Source organism: Hemitrygon akajei, chromosome 20 (assembly GCF_048418815.1).
Source record: "Hemitrygon akajei chromosome 20, sHemAka1.3, whole genome shotgun sequence".
NCBI classification, from domain to species: Eukaryota; Metazoa; Chordata; class Chondrichthyes; order Myliobatiformes; family Dasyatidae; genus Hemitrygon; species Hemitrygon akajei.
The window spans coordinates 5,525,273-5,551,164 of record NC_133143.1 but is presented as its reverse complement, the minus strand read 5'-3'; the positions used below and the strand labels follow the sequence as shown (position 1 = coordinate 5,551,164).

General features: G+C 44.3%; 1 protein-coding gene across 1 annotated transcript in view; it reads left to right on the top strand.

Moving 5' to 3' along the window:
- LOC140714004 (rab effector MyRIP-like) overlaps positions 1–25,892 on the top strand; it is a 706,896-nt gene that overhangs the window by 646,518 nt on the left and 34,486 nt on the right. The window contains exons 11-14 of the mRNA XM_073024678.1: positions 230–313; positions 746–994; positions 14,908–15,090; positions 22,399–22,581. Of these exons, the coding sequence (XP_072880779.1) occupies positions 230–313; positions 746–994; positions 14,908–15,090; positions 22,399–22,581 (699 nt within the window). The remainder of the gene's footprint in view (positions 1–229; positions 314–745; positions 995–14,907; positions 15,091–22,398; positions 22,582–25,892) is intronic.

Here is a 25,892-nt window from a genome sequence, read left to right as displayed (position 1 = left end):
ACGTCGCAGGGCTTACACCCGAAATGTTAACAGTTTTTCACCCTACAATGGATGCTGCTTGATGGCACCGGGTTCCTCCAGCAAGTAGTTGTGGCACCGCAAAACCCAACCTGTTCACTTTGTGGGGTGCTGGCTGGTTTGGGAGGAGTGTTCACCGAGTAATGGGCAGATGTCTGGAGCTGTCTGCCTTTCACTGTCACTTACCCTACCTCTTTTTGTTCACCTTAAGGAGCTGAGCAGGTGCATGTTGGCGATGGAGCAGAATGTTGCCCGGCTAGAGAGGAGAATCTCCCTGGGAACCTGGAGCAGAGAGGTGATCTTTGTGTTTGTCTGCATGCATGTGCTTCCCAAACAAAATACATTCTGCCTTTAAATGTAATTGGTCATCTTTCTGGAAATCACTATGTATTTTTGTCCAGACCCTTCTATGGTCCAAATCCACCATATTCTTCCTTGTCTCGTCATTTATAACTGATGCTAGAGCCATTCATCACCCAATAACTGACCAGTCTGTCATTGCTCAATTTCCCTCAGGAACTACCTCTATCGATCTCAGTTTAGTAACATGGCCACAGTTTCATATTGTTCACATTCACTTGAGGTGCTCATCTGGTTAGTTTTTCTGATGTGTCATTTTCAGTAGTCAGTCATCCCAAGCATCGTGTACAGAGAGGCAGGTGACTGTGCAAACTAAATAAAGGTAGTGCATTTTTAAGCATAGTTTAATTCTGGAGCTGTTTTAAAGAAATCACCAGTTCCTGTGGACAAGATCCAAACCCCTGAGGGTAAATACGATGTGGATGCATACAGTGGCACCTCTCAGGCAGCTGTGCTGGAAAAGGAACTGAAGTCAAAGATGTTTCGGCTAATTATGAAGCTAAGTGACAAGGAGTCATCGTCCGGGGATGAGCTAGATCTAGAGTCAACCGAGGGAGCTCAGGAGACCTCCTCTTGTGAAGAAGACCATAAGCACATTCAGGATGAACTTGTGAGGGTAAGTCTATAGTTTGTATTTAGTACAATAGACTGCAATAGCAGAAAGTAATTGCAACTGTTTGTGTGTGTGTATGCATTGACTATGTTTACTCCCATGCAACTCTAAGGCACCATGGATTAGCAATTCCTCTACCTGCTGAGTCTTGGGCCATGATCTGATGACAGTTTCCAGGTTAGGATTCTGCCTCTGCACTCTCCTGAAAGTTACCAACAAGAATCTCTGAAATTAACTCTGCCCAAAAACACTGGGAATTATCAGAACCCAGCAATGATTATAAGGCAGTGGGATCAAAATTCAAATTTGTTTGTTTGCAGTAACTTACAGATACAGACGGTTCTGAAATTATGGTGCAGATAGTACAGATGCTAAGTATATTCTGGCTTTAAATAGAATTAGCATCTGTACTCCCCTTACCAGGGCTCTATTGACCTTAGTGAAATCAAATGTAGAGGAGAGACTACAGCAGATGGCTAATACCCTTGCCCATATTTAACATTAGTTACCAAAGATGAATTCCTTCCCTCATTGACTGAATTTACTGTATACCTGCCTGATGTCACACGGCAGGAAAAGGCAACTCAGGCAGGTTGCTGACCCTCACTTGTAGTTATCCCGTTAGCATTTGTATCGGACTATCTGTGGGAGTAATTTCACTTTTCTGTGAATACACCCTTTGTTGGCCCACGGGTTATCCATTACCTCATCCTCGTTCTTGTTCTCAAAACCTTTCAAGACCCAACACTCTGACTTCCTGTAATAATTACAGTTACTGATGGTTTAGTGGAGACCCAAGAAACTGCACTTGGGGAATGTGGAGAAATTTAGCAGGTCAAGCAGAATGGACCCAAAGCCAGCCAGGGTAATGTGGTATTGGAAAGGGCAGAAGAACCTCAGGATGAATATTCTTTACTGTCTTTTACACAAACTTGGTAAAAGTAACCTAGTGCAGGAGATTGAACCTGATGGTTTCTTTATTTCTTTTTTTTTGTAATTTATTTTTTTATTGAAGTTTATCAAACAAACATTTCCATAAGATGTATTTCAGACATTGTACATATATATAATATAATCATATATATCACAAAATCTCCACAAAGTATTTATCTGGGGTATACACTTATAGAAAAGAGTGGAAAGTAAAAACAAGCAAAAGGAAAGAACTATGTACAAGTAGGGAGTGATCTTTTTTTTACAATATATTCATTGATTTGTGAGAATAAAATCAGGCCTATGAGGCATTATGTAGTTAAACCATTTTTCTCAGTATGAATCAAATTGTTCCAGCTTATGATTAACAGATGCTGTTATCTTCTCCATTTTGTAAATGTCCATTGTTATGTCCATCCATGTATTCAAAGTTGGGCTCTCCTGTGATAACCATTTCCTAGTAAGAGTCTTTTTACCAGCCACCAGCAGTATATTCATTAAATATTTATCTCTTTTCAGCCATTCTTGAGGTATATATCCAAAATATATGGTCTTACTCTCCAAGGGTGTTTCACGTTTAAAGATATCTTGTAGGGCATTGTGTATCCCCCTCCAATAGTCTTTGATAACAGGGCAATCCCAAAAAATATGATAATGATTTGCATTTTGATTTCCACAATTTCTGCAGCAAACAGGGAGGTTACTATCATAATGGGATTTCTGAGAGGGTGTAATAAAATATCGTATCAAGTTTTTCCATCCAAACTCCCTTCATTTCTGTGAACTGGTACACTTCCATTGATATCTCCATATTTTTGTCCATTCTTCCTCAGATATAATTATCCCTCCTTCCTTCTCCCATTTTGTTTTAATGTATGAAGTCGAATGTGTTTTAAGATTTGACAACCCCTTATACATGCTTAAAATTATTCTACTACCATTATCTGAATTATATGCTTTTCTAAATAGCTCTATCAAGCATGTATTTGCCTTGGTTACATTTTTAAGCATCTTATTAAGATATTGTCGCATCTGTAAATACCAATAAAAATCTTGTTTTTCTATTAAGTGTTTCTCTTTAAGCATTTCAAAACTGAACAGTGTTCCTTCTTTCATTATGTTGCAAAGAACTGTTATTCCTTTAGCTGTCCAGTCCTTAAATCTAGCATCCAATTTATTTGGTGTAAAATCTGAGTCATATGCATACCATTTAAGAATTGCAATATCTCCCTCTAGATTATATTCTTTTATAGTAGTTTTCCATATTTTAAGAGTCAATTTCACCCATGGGTTATCAATAGTATGACCTTTGCAGGTCGGTATCAGCCAAAATTGCTTGTATGGGGATGGGAAGTACCCACTCCTCAATGTTTTTCCATTGAGTGTCATATGATGGGTTGCACCAACATATCACAGCTCTCAACTGTGCTGCCAAATAATAATCTCTAAGAGAAGGCAAGCCCCATCCTCTCTTTTCCTTTGGGTTTCTTTATTTCTTTGCATGGCTGATCAATGAATCAAATTGTTGCAGGTGGTAAAGAAGTAGGATGCTGCCCGACCTGCTGATTTCATCCAGCCTTTGTGTACGTCTCTGCCTGTGCTGAGAACTGCCGAGAAAGCATTCTCTTATCCAGTGTCCCATCCAGAATCTCATGCTGTAACTTTGTTCTTGCAACTCGTGGAGTGAAAATTCTAATCAGCTGTGCGAACACTTAGTAGGTTAATGTGATTGTAAAGTACCACAGACTCATTAAGCATCAGTGCAGATAATGATCAAGATCCTACCACTGGATTTTAGTTTGTACTTTATCCATCAATCTCTTCAGCTAGCACAAAATACATAACTCATTGGATGCCACTGAAAGTTAAAGATATTTTTGACAAGCATGTTATTAATTTAACAGGGAATTAATCACACAGCATGAGTAAGAGTGGAAAGTCAGATACGGCACAGTAAGTAATTCAGGGGATGAATCATAACGTCCGTGACACTTGTTCTCACATTATCTTTAAAGCTACATGTGAAAATGAACAAAAGATAAACTACCTTCAAGTACCTCTCTTTAGTCAATCATTAATTATGTGTTCGGAAAGGTATTGTTGATTAACATTGATTTCGTTGAAGTCCTCAGCTCCTGCTCTGAACTTCAGGTTGACATGGATTTTTCTAGTGACTATTGAAAGAGACTTGTCCATAACTCTTTGTCTGTGAAGTGTTTTCTTTTCAGACTCAAGAGTCCATTTCCCTATTATCTGTGACTTGTCTGTCATTTCCATCTCAGGTCCAATTTTCTGCTGTTTTTCTTTGAGAGAACATTGCTCACTTCTTGTACCAGAATCCTGATGCAGCAGCACATGTATTCTGTGTAGTGGAGCAGAATGCTCATCTGTGGATAGGTTCTTGTAAGATCTTATAAATCTTCACCAATTATTCCAGGCAATTCCCAAGTGGAAAGGAGCCTCGATTTAATTCTTATCTGAAGCCTAGCCCTCAACTGAGATTAAAGAAGGATTGTTCCTATCAGTGGCCTCTAGCTGGTTCTCCAAACAGGCAGTCTGTTACATTAGCATCCTGTCAGAGTCACTCCTGTACCTAGCGTCACCTCGTGTACATATACTCAATCTGCGTATGTATGTACTGCAAGCTATCTTATGTATTTATATTTATTGTGTTCTTTATCTTATTGTGTATTTTTGTGCTGTGTCAGATCTGCAGTAACAACTATTTTATTCTCCTTTACATTATGTACTGGAAATGACATTAAATACTCTCGGTAGCCTGCCCAGTAAAAATGCAAGTCACTGCAGTTTGAAGCTCTCTGGTCCACCATGTGTTAAACTTGACTGGTGCCAGACAACATCAAATCCAGACAATGGGAATTGCCCCAATTATCTTCCTCTGGGCAGGCAAGCTGTTCTTTTTAAGTATAGACACTGCCCAGGTCACATAAGGGTTCAAGAACTATCTGCAACCCAAAGTCAGAAATGCTGTCCACTGAGATTGCAAATGTTGCACTAATAATTTAGTTAGTGAAGTCAAGTCAAGTTTATTGTCATAAACACATTCAGCATCACTGGCATAAGGGTACAGACAACACACAAGATAAAATTTCTACAGATTCAGAAGTTGCCAGAGCACGGAATGACAGACTAGAAAGTATCAATCCGTAATTACTTCAGTAGATGATTTGGCAGTGTTGTGTGTTTGCACACCACTGGACTATCTCTACCTCCCCCAAGATATCTCGGCCCATTTGTACACAGAGAGGTCATTATTTTTCGCAGGGTGTTGACACTTACTTTACTTTATTGTCACCAAATAATTGATACTAGAGCATACAATCATCACAGCGATATTTGATTCTGCGCTTCACACTCCCTGAAGTACAAATCAAAGTAAATATAATAAAAATTTAAATTGGAAATCATAATTAGAAATTAGAAAAGGGAAAGTAAGGCAGTGCAAGTCAGGTCCGGATATTTGGAAGTTACGGCCCATATCCGGGTCAGGATCCGTTCAGCAGTCTTATCACAGTTGAAAAGAAGCTGCTCCCAAATCTGGCCGTATGAATCTTCAAGCTCCTGAAGCTTCTCCCGGAGGGAAGAGGGACAAAAAAGTGTGTTGGCTGGGTGGGTCGTGTCCTTGATTATCCTGGCAGCACTGCTCCGACAGCGTGCGGTGTAAAGTGAGTCCAAGGATGGAAGATTGGTTTGTGTGATGTGCTGGGCTGTGTTCACGATCTTCTGCAGCTTCTTCCGGTCTTGGACAGGACAACTTCCATACTAGGTTGTGATGCACCCTAGAAGAATGCTTTCTATGGTGCACCTATAAAAATTAGTGAGGGTTTTAGGGGACAGGCCAAATTTCTTTAGCTTTCTTGGCAGTGGACTGTGCTTGGTTAGACCAAATCAGGTCATTTGTGATATTCACCCCGAGGAACTTAAAGCTTTTGACCTGTTCCACCTGCGCACCACCAACGTAGAAGGGGTTGTGCGGTCCGTTACTCCTTCTGAAGTCAACAACCAATTCCTTCGTCTTGCTGACATTGAGGGATAGGTTATTGTCTTCGCACCATGCCACCAGGTTCTTAATTTCCTCTCTGTACTCAGACTCATCATTACCCAAGATACGGCCTACAATTGTGGTGTCGTCAGCAAACTTATATATTGAGTTCGATGGAAACTTGTCTACACAATCATTGGTGTACAGTGAGTACAGCAGGGGCTGATTACACAGCCTTGTGGGGCACCGGTGCTCAGAGTGATTGTAGAGGAGAGCTTGTCCCCTATCTTTACAGCCTGGGTCCTGTCTGTGAGGAAGTTGAAAATCCAGCTGCAGATCTGAGTGCTAAGACCCAGGTTCCAGAGCTTAGGAATCAGTTTATTTGGAATGATGGTATTAAAGGCAGAGCTGTAGTCAATGAAAAGGAGCCTTACATATGCATCTTTATTCTCCAGGTGTTCTAAGGAGGAATGTAGTGCCAGAGAGATGGCATCTGCCGTTGACCTGTTGCTCCGGTAGGCAAATTGCAAAGCGTCGAGGTTGACTGGTAGGTTATGGTTGATGTGTGCCATAACCAATCGCTCAAAGCACTTCATAGCAATTGATGTCAGAGCCACAGGTCGGTAGTCACTCAGGCATGCCACCTTGCTTTTCTTCGGCACCGGGATTATCGTTGCCTTCTTAAAACACGAGGGGATCTTAGACTGAAGCAGGGAGCAGTTGAAGATGTCAGCAAACACTCCAGCTAGCTCGCTTGCACAAGCCCGGAGAACCCATCCCGGGACGCCATCTGGGCCCGTCACCTTCCTTGGATTTATCTTCAGGAAGACTCTTCTAACGTCCTCCTCGGTGACGATGAATCTTGATGCCACCAGGTCTGGTTCATTTGGAGGGGGCAGGACGCTCCTCTTCTGTTTGAATCTTGCATAGAATATGTTAAGTTCATCATGAAGAGAAGCGCTACTGTTATTGATATTCCCAACCTTTTCTTTGTGCCCAGTGATCTCATTTAGACCCTGCCATAGTCTACTGGCATCCCTCTGGTTAGCCCGGGCTTCCAACTTGGCTCGATATTGCCTCTTGGCACCCTGAATAGCTTTCCGGAGTTCACGCCTGGATTCCGTGTAGCGACTGGTATTCCCGGACCTAAAAGCCGCAGCTCTAGCCTTCAAAAGGGACTGGAACTCATAATTCATCCAAGGTTTCCGGTTAGGGAATACCCGGATCGTCTTGCGAGACACACAGTCCTCTGTGCATTTCCAGATAAAGTCCGTGACAGCTGAGGCATACTCCATCCAGAGACAGAGAAGCAGTTTCAGCGACAGGTTACTATCGATGCAATGCTCCTCAGACAGGATGAAGAGGTCAATACTCCCCAATGCCATTAGGCTTTACAATTCTACCGCCAGGACTTAAGAACTTTTTAAAAGTTATTATTAATGCTTTTTGAGATAGTGATTTAGATGCTTATCATATTTTTTACTGAGTTAAGTATTGTATGTAATTAGTTTTGCTACAACAAGTGTATGGGACATTGGAAAAAAAGTTGAATTTCCCCATGGGGATGAATAAAGTATCTGTCTATCTATCTATCTATCTATCATCGAGGTTAGCTGCCGAGTCCTTGAATACTAACCAGTCCACTGATTCAAAGCAGTCACAGAGGACCTCATCCGTTTCCTGTGTCCAACGCGACACCACTTCTGACACTGTGACCTCCCGCTTCAGTTTCTGTTTGTAAGCCGGGAGGAGGAGTATGGCCTGATGGTCTGATTTTCCGAAGTGAGGTCGTTGGACGGAACGGTAGACATCCTTGACTGCTGCGTAGCAGTGGTCCAGTATACTCGGGCCTCTAGTGGAGAAGGAGACATGTTGGTATAACTTTGGCAGTGCTTTTCCGAGGTTGGCCTGGTTAAGGTCCCCGGCTGTAACGAGCAAAGCCTCCGGATACCTGATCTCAAGTCCACTGATGTTGGCATACAGTGTATTCACAGCACACTCCACGTCCGCCTGGGGGGGAATGTAGACCGCTGTCAGTATTACCGAGGTGAATTCCCGTGGCAGATAATAGGGATGACACTTCACCGACAGATGTTCCAGGTCTGGACTGCAGGAGCTTGTCAGTGCCACTGTGTCCGAGCACCACGCAGTGTTGATCAGTAGGCAGACACCACCTCCCTTCGTCTTGCCCGAAGAAGCCATGCGGTCCATCCGATGGATCAAAAATCCCTCTGGTCGGATGGCACAGTCAGGGGTGGCTTCTAGCAAGATAGCAATGAAGGGAGATATGGAGCCTGCAGGAGAGCAAAGCGTGGTCTTTGATGGACTTCCTTTCCTCTCTAGACTTAGAAACATAGACATAGAAAACCTACAGCACAATACATTGGCACACAATGCTGTGCCAAACATGAACTTACTTTAGAAATTACCTAGGGTTACCCATGCCCTCTATTTTTCTAAGCTCCATGTAATCTCTTTATCCAGGAATCTCTTAAAAGACTTGGACACAAAGGGGGAAAAGAATCCCCATTCTATTTACTCAGTGGAACTCCAGCTGCACACCTCTGAATCATAACAGTTTATCCCACCCTAGAGATCTGAGCACAACATCTGGCCAGGACGACACCACTGGGTGACTGCTGTGTCGTTAGAGGTCAACTGTTAAACTGAGACCTTGTCTCCTCTCTCGGTGCGTAAATGAACTAGGTGATATGTCCTTCATGTTTACCTGATCTGGTCACTATCACACTGTTGGATGGAAAGGAGTTGGCCATTCATTGCTTCAGGCCTGCTCTCCCATTCAATGCCATCATAACTGATCTAATTTCTCAACCCCATATTCCTGTTCTTTCCCCGTCCAGCTTGATGACTTTTTATCTAGAAATCTAAGTGCTTCTTAAATATATACAGAAACTTTGACCTCCTCAGATTCCCATGTAAGAAAATTCCATATCTTTACCTCCTAACTATCTTGCAGTGTACCCTGAGACTGTGGTCCTTGGTCTAGTCCACCCCAGTCATTCTCTCTTCTATCTCCCCCCTTTCATCTGGCAGAACGGTCAGATCTGGTCTGAACGTGGCTGTGGTAGTGAGTCAGTCCAATTTAAGGGTTTCTTCCTCCATCAACTTGCTCAGTTCCTCTAGCATATTGTGTGTGTTGTTCCAGAGTCTGGCATTTGCTGTCTTTTATGAAGTTACAGAATGAAGTAATAGCAGTCCATTGCCAAGTCAGAATGGTGGGCAGGCTGGAGGGGATCTGTAGGTGCTGGTGTTGCTCTGCACCTTGTTGTTAGGTAAAGGTTGAGGGTTTGGGTGGTGCCTGGTGAGTAACTACAGTTCAGCTTGTAGATAGTTTGCACTATAGTCACAGTGGCGCGTGGCCAAGTGGTTAAGGCATTGGACTAGCGATCTGAAGGTCGTGAGTTCGAGCCCCAGCCCAGGCAGCGTGTTGTGTCCTTGAGCAAGGCACTTAACCACACACTGCTCCAGTCCACCCAGCTGAAAATGGGTACCGACAAACTGCTAGGGGTTAACCTCGCGATAGACTGGCGTCCTACCCGGGAGGGAGTCTCATACTCTCAGTTGCTTCACATCACGGAAACCAGCATAAGCAACGGCCTGATGAACCTATAAGGCTCAGGACAGACTTTAACTTTAACTATAGTCACAGTGGAGGGAACAAATGCTTTGGGTGTTGATGAAATGCCATGTAGTGTTGGTCATAACACTGTGTGTACCAGCCTCCGCCCTAGGCATTGGTTCCAGATTCTACCCACACCCTGAGTGAAACAGATCCCCAGTAAACTTCTCGCCACTTACCGTCAGCCTGTGCCATTTGATTTTAGACGCCTCTTCTTTGGGGAAAAGTTTCCTACTATCTGACTTACCTGTATTCCTAAAATCTTATGTCTCCATCAAGTCCCCCTCAACCTCCTGTGCTGCAAGGACAATCTATCCGCTTTGCTTCATAACTGAAATGTTCCATCCCAGACACTTACTGAATCTCCTCTGCACCATCTTGGATGCAGTTTCATTCTTGCTGGTCTAGCAACCAGAACTATACATATTCCATTTGAAGCCAAACCAATATTTTATAACAAGCTTTAATAGTTTTGTTGGTGTTGCACTCATCCAGGCAATTTGATAATTTTCCATTACTTCCCTGACCTGAACCTCAAGGGTATTGTGCTGTCAGGAGGGAAGTCCCTCACCAAAGGATACCAGCTACTGGTGTTGCCACGTAATTTGTGTAGCTGGTCCTATTGAGTTTCTGGTCAATGCTCACCTCCTGGATACAAATGGTGGGAACTCTGCAATAGTGAAGCCATTGAATGTCAGAAGTAGATTGTTCGACTCTGTTATTGGAGATGGAAAATTGCCTGGCAGATTTGTGGCATAATTGTTAATAGTCATATATCAACCCCTGATTGAATGTTGTCCAGACCTTGCTCCATACAGGCCTGGACTGTTTTACCTGTGAGTGAAATTGAATATTGTGCAATCATTGAACATCCTACTTCCAACTTTATGTTAGAAGGAAGGTGATTCTTGAGTCAGTTGATGATGCCCTGAGGGACTCCTGCAGCAATGTCTTGGGACTGGAGAGATTCACTTCTGACAACCACGACCATCAACTTTTGATGTTTGACTTCACCTCTGACCACTGATGACCATTACCTCTTTGATGCCACACTCACTCAATTGCTATCTTTCTCTTTCACTTTGTCTCTGGAATTTGGCCCTTTGGTCCAAGGCAGAGATGAGAAGTGATTCAAGCAATACAAAGAAAGAGTGTTGATGAGTCTGGACAATACCTTCCATCCCTTTACCGATAGTTTGGGCAGTAATTACTGTGTAGGATCTGTCCACCTTTATACCTGGGAGATTTTCTACTACACCATCGAACAGAAGCAGCCTGGTTAAAGTTGCAGCCAGTTCTGGAGCTCAGAGCTTTAGTACAACAGCTGGAATGTCGTCTCAACCCAAAGCCATCACTGTATCAAACTCTCACCTGCTTCTCAGTATCACATGGAATAAATCAAATTGGCTCAAGATAGGCTTCAGTGATGATGGGGAATCTCAGAACAAAGCCAAGATGGATTATCCACTCAGCACTTTTGACCGCAGATCGTTGTGAATACTCAGGATATATATATATATATATCTGCTCTGTCAGTTATTAAGATTACAATCTCGGTACCACATTCCTGCATGAACCCCATATACACTTGTATCTTGTTTTCTCTCCCCTTCCTTTCTTAAGTAGTGGAATTACATTCGCTGTCTTCTAGGCTATATAAACAATTCTAGAATTCATGAAATGTTGGAAAATGACAACCTTCACTGCCTCCCCAGTCACCTCATCTTCTTCAAACCCTTGGGTGAAGCTGTCACTTTCGGGAAATAGCTATTTTCAGTCCCATTATTTTCCTCAATAGCTTTGCTTTTAGTAATGCCAATTCCTTCATTCATTCTATACCATTGTTTCTCAGGCAGATCCAGAAGTGTATATTTTCATCTTTTGTAATGCTAGATGCAACATACAGTGAATGATTAATTATGCATGTTTTCCAAATTGCCTGGTGTATTTTGTCCTAACTCAATATTTATTGATCTATTTGGTGATCCAGCATGGTGTAGGCTCTTGCCCTTTGAGACACACCGCCCCAGCAACACTGATTTAACCCTTGCCAAATCAGGGGATAATTTACAATGACCAAGTAATCTACCTGTTATGTCTTTGGACTGTGGGAGGAAACCAGAGCATGTGGAGAAAACCTACACTCTCGATGGGGAGGACATACAGAGACACATAACAGACACCGGCAGATTACTCTCTAAATTCCAACTCATAGAGCTGTAATACTGTCATGCTATCGTGGCACTCAGATATAAGCCCACAAGACTCTAAGATATAGGAGCAGAATTAGGCCATCTGGCCCATCGAGTCTGCTCTGGCATTTCAACATGGCTGATCCAATTTTTCTCTCAGCCCCAATCTCCTGCCTTCTCCCCGTATCCCTTCATGCCCTGACCAATCAACAATCTATCAACCTCAGCCTTAAGTATATATAAAGACTTGGCCTCCATTGCTGCTGTGACAAAGAATTCCACAGATTCACCACTCTCTGGCTAAAGAAATTCCTCTTCATCTCCATTCTAAAAGGATGCCCCTCTAGTTTGAGGCTGTGTCCTCTAGTCTTAGACTCTCCCTCCACAGGAAACATTCTCCCCACATCCACTCTGTCAAGTCCTTTCACCATTCAATAGGTTTTAAGGAGGTCACCCCTCATTCTTCTGAATTCTAGTGAATACAAATGCTCTTCATATGACAAGCCATTCAATCCTAGAATCATTTTTGTGAACCTTTTTTAAACCCTCTCCAGTTTCAGCACAGCCTTTCTAAGGTAAGGGGCCTAAACCTGCTCACAATTCTCCAAGTGAGGTCTCACTGGTGCTTTATAAAGTCTCAACATTACATCCTTGCCTTTATATTCTTGTCCTCTTGAATTGAAAGCTGACATTGCATTTGCCTTCCTTACCACAGACTCAACCTGCAAATTAAACTTTAGGGAATCCTGCACAAGAACTCCCAAGTCCCTTTGCATCTCAGTTTGTTTGTATTTTTTCTCCATTTAGAAAATACTCGAACCTTTCATTTATTTGCACCAAAGTGCATGGCCAGACCCTTCCTAACACTGTATTCCATCTGCCCATTCTTAATTTGTCTAAGTCCTTCTCTAGCCTCTCTATTTCTTGAAAACCACCTGCCCTCCACCTACTTTCATATTGTCTGTAAACTTTGCAACAAGATCATTAATTCCGTCATCCAAATCATTCACATGTAATGTAAAAAGAATTGGTCTCAACACTGACCCCTGTAGAACACCACTAGTCATCGGCAGCCAACCAGAAAAGGCTCCCTTTATTCCCACTCTTTGACTCCTGCCAATCAGCAGCCTCTTTATCCATGCTAGATCCTTTCCTTTAATATCATAGGATGGGAAATTCTAGGCAATTTCTAGAGTAGGTTACATGGTTGGCACAACATTGTGGGCCAAAGGGCCTGTAATGTGCTCTAGGTGTCCATCTATGTTCTATGTTCTCTGTTCTCTCATGGGCTCATAGTTTGTTAAGCAGCCTCACATGTGGCATCTTGTCAAAGGCCTTCTGAAAATCCAAGCATACAACATCAACTAGGTCACTGGGGAAATTTAAAACAAAAACTAGTAGATTTTTGGATATTAAGGGAATTAAAGGGTACAGAGGTAATGGCATGAAGGTAGATCAAACATGATCTAAATGCAACAGATTCTGCAGATGCTGGAAATCCAGAGTAACACACACAAAATAGTGGAGGAACTCAGCAGTCAATGTTTCAGGCTGGGACCCTTCAGCTCAGAACACATCATATTCCTTATTCTCCAGCCCTATACTTTCTCTACCTATCACCTCCCAGCTTCTTACTTCAACCTCCCTCCCCCACCACCTGGCTCACATATCACCTGATACCTTGTCCTCTCCATAGATACTGACTGACCTGCTGAGTTCTTCCAACTTTTTCTGTGTGTTGTTCAGCCATGATCTCAAAGACAGGCACAGCAGGCAAGAGGAGATGAATAGCCTATTACATATTTTATTCCCTGAGCTCACCAGACTTAAGGGATAGAAACGTGTTTCACTGATAGCTGCATTATTTCAACTCCAGAATTTTGTCCAGGACCATTTCTGGATCAGCTACAGTGTGGAAATTCTAAATCTCTGGGAACGTAGAAGTTTTTGGAGAGGGTGTAAGAGATTCACCTGGATGCTACCTAGACTAGAGATTTTGGCTTTATGAGAGGCTGGACAATCTTGGGTTGCTTTCTTTGGAGTGTTGGATGCTGAGGGGCAACCTAATAGAAGTTATGTTAACAATCTCTAGGACATCCCTGCCCCACCACCATCAGGCAGGAGGCACCATAGCATTAGGACAAGGGCTGTTAGGATGGAAAAGAGCTTCTTCTCTCTGGCCAAAGGGACTGGGCTCCCTGCCACCACCCACGTATGAAGCACCTGTAACGTCATGCTCTTTGCTTTTTAACTTGGTGTAAGTGCACCTTATTATTTGTTAGTTTATTTGTGGTAACATTATTCCGTGTGTTGTGTGTGAAAGTTGTATGTACTGCATTGTGCAGAACCTTGTTTCATTTGGTGGTATACACGTGTGTGTGGAATTACAGCTGAACTCGAATCTGAACCTGTGGGACATGGGTAGAGTAGGTAGTCGGTCTGTTCCCCAGGGTGGATATCAGTTTAAGGTAAGAGAACATTTTAAAAAGTTCATGGGACATGTCTATTGCTTACATAAAGAGTGGTGGTTGTGTGGAGTGTGTTTTCAGGGCAGGTGCTGGAAGCAATGGAGATATTTAGACAGGCGCAGGTAATGGAGAGATGTTCAAGAAGATGGAATTAGTTAGATTGGTATTGTGGTTGCCACATGCATGATAGGCTGAATGACCTATTTCTATGCCGACTGTTCTATGTTGTGGAACAGATTAACAGCTGAGACCCATGTTATCCACAGCACAATTACAGTAGAATCCTCCTCAGCCATTTTCACACCCACAGATTTCTTAAGGGTTAGTCTTCAGTGTTGGAAAGAATTGAATATCTTTATCCAATTGTAGCATCTGAATTTGGTTACTTGTTGTTTGCTGAATTTGATACAGCAGACGTTATTGAGGAAGGACATCAGAATACATCGTTCCAGTTGGATGTATTACAATAACCCACACACTATGCCATGGGAGAAATATTGATTCATTAATAAGCACGCGTGCTTTCAGATACTAATTAGATCCAGCCAGTTCATGATACTGCCTCGGAGCATTCCTATTTCTCTGATTGGATGACAGCAGATGCAATAATTTATTATTTGCAGATTCATTGATTTAGTGCTACGATCAATCTGTGTACCATCTCTATTCTTACCTTGCAGAAGTACTCGGCCATCTCGCTGTGCAGCATTACGACAGAGGCACTGAAAGTCCTTGGTGCCACTGAGGACCTGATTGAGGCTACACAGGAAGATCGTTCACTGCCTGATTCTTGTGAGGGTAGGATACCTTCAGAGAAAGAAGCAGCCAAACTTCAGGCACATCTCTCCAAACTTGAGGAGAATGTAAGAACCATCAGTAACATTGATGTAGATATAGTTTGGTATATTTTTCTGCTGGTTTAATCCTAGAGATTTCATCTTAACTTTAAAATGAGGAAATACTTAAATGCATTTAGGAAGGCAAGTGGTATGTTATAGAGCCACAGAGTCATACAGCTCACAACAGACCATTCTGTCTTTGGCATCCATGTTTTATTCCCTGTTTACATAATGCTCATCAGTACTAATCCTAATGCCCGCATTAGAATTGTAATCATATTTATTGTCACTGATTTATATGTCATGAAGTTTGTTGTTTTGCAGCACCAGTGCAGTATAAAGACATAAAATTGCCATAGAGTTTATTACAAAATTAAATACAAACTCCAACAAGGTTGTGTTCGTGGATTTATGGGCTGTTTGGAAACCTGATGATGGAAGGGTTGAGGGTGTTTCTGACATGTTGAGTGTGTGTATTCAGGCTCCTGTACCTCCTCCCTAATGTGAAGAGGACAGATAGGTTGAGGGTCCTTGGTAATGAACATCTTCTTGAGGCACCACCACTTGAAAGTGGCCTCGATGGCAGGGAGGAGTGCACCCATGAGGGAGCTGGCTGAGTTTACAGCCCTGTGCATTCAGAGCATCATACTTACAATGAAGTAAGGCTCACTGGCCTGAATTACCTGACTTATTCCGACTGCCCTTCCTAAATAAGCGAACAGCATTAACTATCCTTTAGTTTTCTGACTCCCCACCTGTAGTAACTAAGGTGCCACAGTTAACTCCTCCCTTCTTTCATATAGAAGCCTAGGATAGATCTCATCCAGCCCAAAAGAGCTATACAGCCTTATGTATCCCTTGACATCTAATACCTTCCCCTTCTTGAGATTATCCATGAACTTTACCCCTGTACTTCCACCAACTTAACCGGGATCCTACCACCAAGCACATCTTTTGCTCCTAACGTACCTCTATAATTTCGATAGGGATTACTCTCTATATGACTTTGTTGTCCACTCTCACTGATTTCCCTTATGGCACTTAGACAGTAAGACCATTAGATATAAGAGCAGAATTGGACGAGTTGGCCCATCAACTCTGCTCCTCCATTTCATCATGGCTGATCCAAATTTCCTCTCAGCCCCAATCTCCTGCCTTCTCCTGTATCCCTTCCTGCCCTGACCAATCAAGAATCTATCAACCTCTACCTTAAACGTACATAAAGCCTTGGCCTCCACTTGTGGCAAAGAATTCCACAGATTCACCACCCTCTGGCTAAAGAGATTCCTCCTCACCTCCGTTCTAAAAGGATGCACTATAGAAAGGGTGCATAGGAGATTTACAAGGATGTTGCCGAGATTGGGGAGCATGCCTTATAGGTTGAGTAAACTTGGCCGTTTTTCCTTGAAGTGACAGAGCATGAGAGGTGACCTGATAGAGGTGTATAAGATGATGAGAGGCATTGATCATGTGGATAGTCAGAGGCTTTTTTCCCAGGGCTGAAATGGCTAGCAAGAGAGGGCACAGTTTAAGGTGCTTGGAAGTAGGTACGGAGGAGATGTCAGGGGTAAGTTTTCTACACAGAGAGTGGTGTGTACGTGGAATGGGCTACCAGCGGCATTCGTGGAGATAGATACCATAGGGTCTTTTAAGGGACTCCTGGATAGGTACATGGAGCTTAGAAAAATAGAGGACTATGGGTAACCCTGGGTAATTTCTAAGGTAGGGACATGTTCAGCACAGCTTTGTGAGCCAAAGGGCCTTTATTGTGCTGTAGGTTTTCTGTGTTTCTATTATTCTGAGGTTGTGTCCTCTAGTCTTAGGCTCTCTCACCATAGGAAACATCCTCTCCACATCCACTCTATCTGTGTCCTCTGGTCCCAGACTACCCCACTATAGGAAACATCCTCTCCACATCCACTCTATCTGTGTCCTCTGGTCCTAGACTCCCCCACTATAGGAAACATCCTCTCCACATCCACTCTATCTGTGCCCTCTGGTCCCAGACTCCCCCACTACAGGAAACATCCTCTCCACATCCACTCTATCTGTGTCCTCTGGTCCTAGACTCTCCCACTATAGGAAACATCCTCTCCACATCCACTCTATCTGTTTCCTCTGGTCCCAGACTCCCCCACTATAGGAAACATCCTCTCCACATCCACTCTATCTGTGCCCTCTGGTCCCAGACTCCCCCACTATAGGAAACATCCTCTCCACATCCACTCTATCTGTGCCTTCTGGCCCTAGACTCCCTCACTATAGGAAACATCCTCTCCACATCCACTCTATCTGTGCCCTCTGGTCCCAGACTCCCCCACTATAGGAAACATCCTCTCCACATCCACTCTATCTGTGCCCTCTGGTCCCAGACTCCCCCACTATAGGAAACATCCCCTCCACATCCACCCTATCTGTGCCCTCTGGTCCTAGACTCCCCCACTATAGGAAACATCCTCTCCACATCCACTCTATCTGTTTCCTCTGGTCCCAGACTCCCCCACTATAGGAAACATCCCCTCCACATCCACCCTATCTGTGCCCTCTGGTCCTAGACTCCCCCACTATAGGAAACATCCTCTCCACATCCACTCTATCTGTGTCCTCTGGTCCTAGACTCCCCCACTATAGGAAACATCCTCTCCACATCCACTCTATCTGTGCCCTCTGGTCCCAGACTCCCCCACTACAGGAAACATCCTCTCCACATCCACTCTATCTGTGTCCTCTGGTCCTAGACTTTCCCACTATAGGAAACATCCTCTCCACATCCACTCTATCTGTGCCCTCTGGTCCCAGACTCCCCCACTATAGGAAACATCCTCTCCACATCCACTCTATCTGTGCCTTCTGGCCCTAGACTCCCTCACTATAGGAAACATCCTCTCCACATCCACTCTATCTGTGCCCTCTGGTCCCAGACTCCCCCACTATAGGAAACATCCTCTCCACATCCACTCTATCTGTGCCCTCTGGTCCCAGACTCCCCCACTATAGGAAACATCCCCTCCACATCCACTCTATCTGTGTCCTCTGGTCCTAGACTCCCCCACTATAGGAAACATCCTCTCCACATCCACTCTATCTGTGTCCTCTGGTCCTAGACTCCCCCACTATAGGAAACATCCTCTCCACATCCACTCTATCTGTGCCCTCTGGTCCCAGACTCCCCCACTACAAGAAACATCCTCTCCACATCCACTCTATCTGTGTCCTCTGGTCCTAGACTCTCCCACTATAGGAAACATCCTCTCCACATCCACTCTATCTGTGCCCTCTGGTCCCAGACTCCCCCACTATAGGAAACATCCTCTCCACATCCACTCTATCTGTGCCTTCTGGCCCTAGACTCCCTCACTATAGGAAACATCCTCTCCACATCCACTCTATCTGTGCCCTCTGGTCCCAGACTCCCCCACTATAGGAAACATCCTCTCCACATCCACTCTATCTGTGCCCTCTGGTCCCAGACTCCCCCACTATAGGAAACATCCCCTCCACATCCACCCTATCTGTGCCCTCTGGTCCTAGATTCCCCCACTATAGGAAACATCCTCTTTACATCCACTCTGTCTGTGTCCTCTGGTCCTAGACTCCCCCACTATAGGAAACATCCTCTCCACATCCACTCTATCTGTTTCCTCTGGTCCCAGACTCCCCCACTATAGGAAACATCCACCCTATCTGTGCCCTCTGGTCCTAGACTCCCCCACTATAGGAAACATCCTCTCCACATCCACTCTATCTGTGTCCTCTGGTCCTAGACTCCCCCACTATAGGAAACATCCTCTCCACATCCACTCTATCTGTTTCCTCTGGTCCCAGACTCCCCCACTATAGGAAACATCCTCACCACATCCACTCTATCTGTGTCCTCTGGTCCCAGACTCCCCCACTACAGGAAACATCCTCTCCACATCCACTCTATCTGTGTCCTCTCATCCCAGACTTCCCCACTATAGGAAACTTCCTCTCCACATCCACTCTATCTGTGTCCTCTGGTCCCAGACTCCCCCACTATAGGAAACATCCTCTCCACATCCACTCTATCTGTGTCCTCTGGTCCCAGACTCCCCCACTATAGGAAACATCCTCACCACATCCACTCTATCTGTGTCATCTGGTCCCAGACTACCCCACTATAGGAAACATCCTCTCCACATCCACTCTATCTGTGTCTTCTGGTCCCAGACTCCCCCACTATAGGAAACATCCTCTCCACATCCACTCTATCTGTGCCCTCTGGTCCCAGACTCCCCCACTATAGGAAACATCCTCTCCACATCCACTCTATCTGTGCCTTCTGGCCCTAGACTCCCCCACTATAGGAAACATCCTCTCCACATCCACTCTATCTGTGCCCTCTGGTCCCAGACTCCCCCACTATAGGAAACATCCTCTCCACATCCACTCTATCTGTGCCTTCTGGCCCTAGACTCCCCCACTATAGGAAACATCCTCTCCACATCCACTCTATCTGTGCCCTCTGGTCCCAGACTCCCCCACTATAGGAAACATCCTCTCCACATCCACTCTATCTGTGCCTTCTGGCCCTAGACTCCCCCACTATAGGAAACATCCTCTCCACATCCACTCTGTCAAGTCCTTTCACCATTCAATAGGTTTTAAGGAGGTCACCCCTCATTCTTCTGAATTCTAGTGAATACAAATGCTCTTCATATGACAAGCCATTCAATCCTAGAATCATTTTTGTGAACCTTTTTTAAACCCTCTCCAGTTTCAGCACAGCCTTTCTAAGGTAAGGGGCCTAAACCTGCTCACAATTCTCCAAGTGAGGTCTCACTGGTGCTTTATAAAGTCTCAACATTACATCCTTGCCTTTATATTCTTGTCCTCTTGAATTGAAAGCTGACATTGCATTTGCCTTCCTTACCACAGACTCAACCTGCAAATTAAACTTTAGGGAATCCTGCACAAGAACTCCCAAGTCCCTTTGCATCTCAGTTTGTTTGTATTTTTTCTCCATTTAGAAAATACTCGAACCTTTCATTTATTTGCACCAAAGTGCATGGCCAGACCCTTCCTAACACTGTATTCCATCTGCCCATTCTTAATTTGTCTAAGTCCTTCTCTAGCCTCTCTATTTCTTGAAAACCACCTGCCCTCCACCTACTTTCATATTGTCTGTAAACTTTGCAACAAGATCATTAATTCCGTCATCCAAATCATTCACATGTAATGTAAAAAGAATTGGTCTCAACACTGACCCCTGTAGAACACCACTAGTCATCGGCAGCCAACCAGAAAAGGCTCCCTTTATTCCCACTCTTTGACTCCTGCCAATCAGCAGCCTCTTTATCCATGCTAGATCCTTTCCTTTAATATCATAGGATGGGAAATTCTAGGCAATTTCTAGAGTAGGTTACATGGTTGGCACAACATTGTGGGCCAAAGGGCCTGTAATGTGCTCTAGGTGTCCATCTATGTTCTATGTTCTCTGTTCTCTCATGGGCTCATAGTTTGTTAAGCAGCCTCACATGTGGCATCTTGTCAAAGGCCTTCTGAAAATCCAAGCATACAACATCAACTAGGTCACTGGGGAAATTTAAAACAAAAACTAGTAGATTTTTGGATATTAAGGGAATTAAAGGGTACAGAGGTAATGGCATGAAGGTAGATCAAACATGATCTAAATGCAACAGATTCTGCAGATGCTGGAAATCCAGAGTAACACACACAAAATAGTGGAGGAACTCAGCAGTCAATGTTTCAGGCTGGGACCCTTCAGCTCAGAACACATCATATTCCTTATTCTCCAGCCCTATACTTTCTCTACCTATCACCTCCCAGCTTCTTACTTCAACCTCCCTCCCCCACCACCTGGCTCACATATCACCTGATACCTTGTCCTCTCCATAGATACTGACTGACCTGCTGAGTTCTTCCAACTTTTTCTGTGTGTTGTTCAGCCATGATCTCAAAGACAGGCACAGCAGGCAAGAGGAGATGAATAGCCTATTACATATTTTATTCCCTGAGCTCACCAGACTTAAGGGATAGAAACGTGTTTCACTGATAGCTGCATTATTTCAACTCCAGAATTTTGTCCAGGACCATTTCTGGATCAGCTACAGTGTGGAAATTCTAAATCTCTGGGAACGTAGAAGTTTTTGGAGAGGGTGTAAGAGATTCACCTGGATGCTACCTAGACTAGAGATTTTGGCTTTATGAGAGGCTGGACAATCTTGGGTTGCTTTCTTTGGAGTGTTGGATGCTGAGGGGCAACCTAATAGAAGTTATGTTAACAATCTCTAGGACATCCCTGCCCCACCACCATCAGGCAGGAGGCACCATAGCATTAGGACAAGGGCTGTTAGGATGGAAAAGAGCTTCTTCTCTCTGGCCAAAGGGACTGGGCTCCCTGCCACCACCCACGTATGAAGCACCTGTAACGTCATGCTCTTTGCTTTTTAACTTGGTGTAAGTGCACCTTATTATTTGTTAGTTTATTTGTGGTAACATTATTCCGTGTGTTGTGTGTGAAAGTTGTATGTACTGCATTGTGCAGAACCTTGTTTCATTTGGTGGTATACACGTGTGTGTGGAATTACAGCTGAACTCGAATCTGAACCTGTGGGACATGGGTAGAGTAGGTAGTCGGTCTGTTCCCCAGGGTGGATATCAGTTTAAGGTAAGAGAACATTTTAAAAAGTTCATGGGACATGTCTATTGCTTACATAAAGAGTGGTGGTTGTGTGGAGTGTGTTTTCAGGGCAGGTGCTGGAAGCAATGGAGATATTTAGACAGGCGCAGGTAATGGAGAGATGTTCAAGAAGATGGAATTAGTTAGATTGGTATTGTGGTTGCCACATGCATGATAGGCTGAATGACCTATTTCTATGCCGACTGTTCTATGTTGTGGAACAGATTAACAGCTGAGACCCATGTTATCCACAGCACAATTACAGTAGAATCCTCCTCAGCCATTTTCACACCCACAGATTTCTTAAGGGTTAGTCTTCAGTGTTGGAAAGAATTGAATATCTTTATCCAATTGTAGCATCTGAATTTGGTTACTTGTTGTTTGCTGAATTTGATACAGCAGACGTTATTGAGGAAGGACATCAGAATACATCGTTCCAGTTGGATGTATTACAATAACCCACACACTATGCCATGGGAGAAATATTGATTCATTAATAAGCACGCGTGCTTTCAGATACTAATTAGATCCAGCCAGTTCATGATACTGCCTCGGAGCATTCCTATTTCTCTGATTGGATGACAGCAGATGCAATAATTTATTATTTGCAGATTCATTGATTTAGTGCTACGATCAATCTGTGTACCATCTCTATTCTTACCTTGCAGAAGTACTCGGCCATCTCGCTGTGCAGCATTACGACAGAGGCACTGAAAGTCCTTGGTGCCACTGAGGACCTGATTGAGGCTACACAGGAAGATCGTTCACTGCCTGATTCTTGTGAGGGTAGGATACCTTCAGAGAAAGAAGCAGCCAAACTTCAGGCACATCTCTCCAAACTTGAGGAGAATGTAAGAACCATCAGTAACATTGATGTAGATATAGTTTGGTATATTTTTCTGCTGGTTTAATCCTAGAGATTTCATCTTAACTTTAAAATGAGGAAATACTTAAATGCATTTAGGAAGGCAAGTGGTATGTTATAGAGCCACAGAGTCATACAGCTCACAACAGACCATTCTGTCTTTGGCATCCATGTTTTATTCCCTGTTTACATAATGCTCATCAGTACTAATCCTAATGCCCGCATTAGAATTGTAATCATATTTATTGTCACTGATTTATATGTCATGAAGTTTGTTGTTTTGCAGCACCAGTGCAGTATAAAGACATAAAATTGCCATAGAGTTTATTACAAAATTAAATACAAACTCCAACAAGGTTGTGTTCGTGGATTTATGGGCTGTTTGGAAACCTGATGATGGAAGGGTTGAGGGTGTTTCTGACATGTTGAGTGTGTGTATTCAGGCTCCTGTACCTCCTCCCTAATGTGAAGAGGACAGATAGGTTGAGGGTCCTTGGTAATGAACATCTTCTTGAGGCACCACCACTTGAAAGTGGCCTCGATGGCAGGGAGGAGTGCACCCATGAGGGAGCTGGCTGAGTTTACAGCCCTGTGCATTCAGAGCATCATACTTACAATGAAGTAAGGCTCACTGGCCTGAATTACCTGACTTATTCCGACTGCCCTTCCTAAATAAGCGAACAGCATTAACTATCCTTTAGTTTTCTGACTCCCCACCTGTAGTAACTAAGGTGCCACAGTTAACTCCTCCCTTCTTTCATATAGAAGCCTAGGATAGATCTCATCCAGCCCAAAAGAGCTATACAGCCTTATGTATCCCTTGACATCTAATACCTTCCCCTTCTTGAGATTATCCATGAACTTTACCCCTGTACTTCCACCAACTTAACCGGGATCCTACCACCAAGCACATCTTTTGCTCCTAACGTACCTCTATAATTTCGATAGGGATTACTCTCTATATGACTTTGTTGTCCACTCTCACTGATTTCCCTTATGGCACTTAGACAGTAAGACCATTAGATATAAGAGCAGAATTGGACGAGTTGGCCCATCAACTCTGCTCCTCCATTTCATCATGGCTGATCCAAATTTCCTCTCAGCCCCAATCTCCTGCCTTCTCCTGTATCCCTTCCTGCCCTGACCAATCAAGAATCTATCAACCTCTACCTTAAACGTACATAAAGCCTTGGCCTCCACTTGTGGCAAAGAATTCCACAGATTCACCACCCTCTGGCTAAAGAGATTCCTCCTCACCTCCGTTCTAAAAGGATGCACTATAGAAAGGGTGCATAGGAGATTTACAAGGATGTTGCCGAGATTGGGGAGCATGCCTTATAGGTTGAGTAAACTTGGCCGTTTTTCCTTGAAGTGACAGAGCATGAGAGGTGACCTGATAGAGGTGTATAAGATGATGAGAGGCATTGATCATGTGGATAGTCAGAGGCTTTTTTCCCAGGGCTGAAATGGCTAGCAAGAGAGGGCACAGTTTAAGGTGCTTGGAAGTAGGTACGGAGGAGATGTCAGGGGTAAGTTTTCTACACAGAGAGTGGTGTGTACGTGGAATGGGCTACCAGCGGCATTCGTGGAGATAGATACCATAGGGTCTTTTAAGGGACTCCTGGATAGGTACATGGAGCTTAGAAAAATAGAGGACTATGGGTAACCCTGGGTAATTTCTAAGGTAGGGACATGTTCAGCACAGCTTTGTGAGCCAAAGGGCCTTTATTGTGCTGTAGGTTTTCTGTGTTTCTATTATTCTGAGGTTGTGTCCTCTAGTCTTAGGCTCTCTCACCATAGGAAACATCCTCTCCACATCCACTCTATCTGTGTCCTCTGGTCCCAGACTACCCCACTATAGGAAACATCCTCTCCACATCCACTCTATCTGTGTCCTCTGGTCCTAGACTCCCCCACTATAGGAAACATCCTCTCCACATCCACTCTATCTGTGCCCTCTGGTCCCAGACTCCCCCACTACAGGAAACATCCTCTCCACATCCACTCTATCTGTGTCCTCTGGTCCTAGACTCTCCCACTATAGGAAACATCCTCTCCACATCCACTCTATCTGTTTCCTCTGGTCCCAGACTCCCCCACTATAGGAAACATCCTCTCCACATCCACTCTATCTGTGCCCTCTGGTCCCAGACTCCCCCACTATAGGAAACATCCTCTCCACATCCACTCTATCTGTGCCTTCTGGCCCTAGACTCCCTCACTATAGGAAACATCCTCTCCACATCCACTCTATCTGTGCCCTCTGGTCCCAGACTCCCCCACTATAGGAAACATCCTCTCCACATCCACTCTATCTGTGCCCTCTGGTCCCAGACTCCCCCACTATAGGAAACATCCCCTCCACATCCACCCTATCTGTGCCCTCTGGTCCTAGACTCCCCCACTATAGGAAACATCCTCTCCACATCCACTCTATCTGTTTCCTCTGGTCCCAGACTCCCCCACTATAGGAAACATCCCCTCCACATCCACCCTATCTGTGCCCTCTGGTCCTAGACTCCCCCACTATAGGAAACATCCTCTCCACATCCACTCTATCTGTGTCCTCTGGTCCTAGACTCCCCCACTATAGGAAACATCCTCTCCACATCCACTCTATCTGTGCCCTCTGGTCCCAGACTCCCCCACTACAGGAAACATCCTCTCCACATCCACTCTATCTGTGTCCTCTGGTCCTAGACTTTCCCACTATAGGAAACATCCTCTCCACATCCACTCTATCTGTGCCCTCTGGTCCCAGACTCCCCCACTATAGGAAACATCCTCTCCACATCCACTCTATCTGTGCCTTCTGGCCCTAGACTCCCTCACTATAGGAAACATCCTCTCCACATCCACTCTATCTGTGCCCTCTGGTCCCAGACTCCCCCACTATAGGAAACATCCTCTCCACATCCACTCTATCTGTGCCCTCTGGTCCCAGACTCCCCCACTATAGGAAACATCCCCTCCACATCCACTCTATCTGTGTCCTCTGGTCCTAGACTCCCCCACTATAGGAAACATCCTCTCCACATCCACTCTATCTGTGTCCTCTGGTCCTAGACTCCCCCACTATAGGAAACATCCTCTCCACATCCACTCTATCTGTGCCCTCTGGTCCCAGACTCCCCCACTACAAGAAACATCCTCTCCACATCCACTCTATCTGTGTCCTCTGGTCCTAGACTCTCCCACTATAGGAAACATCCTCTCCACATCCACTCTATCTGTGCCCTCTGGTCCCAGACTCCCCCACTATAGGAAACATCCTCTCCACATCCACTCTATCTGTGC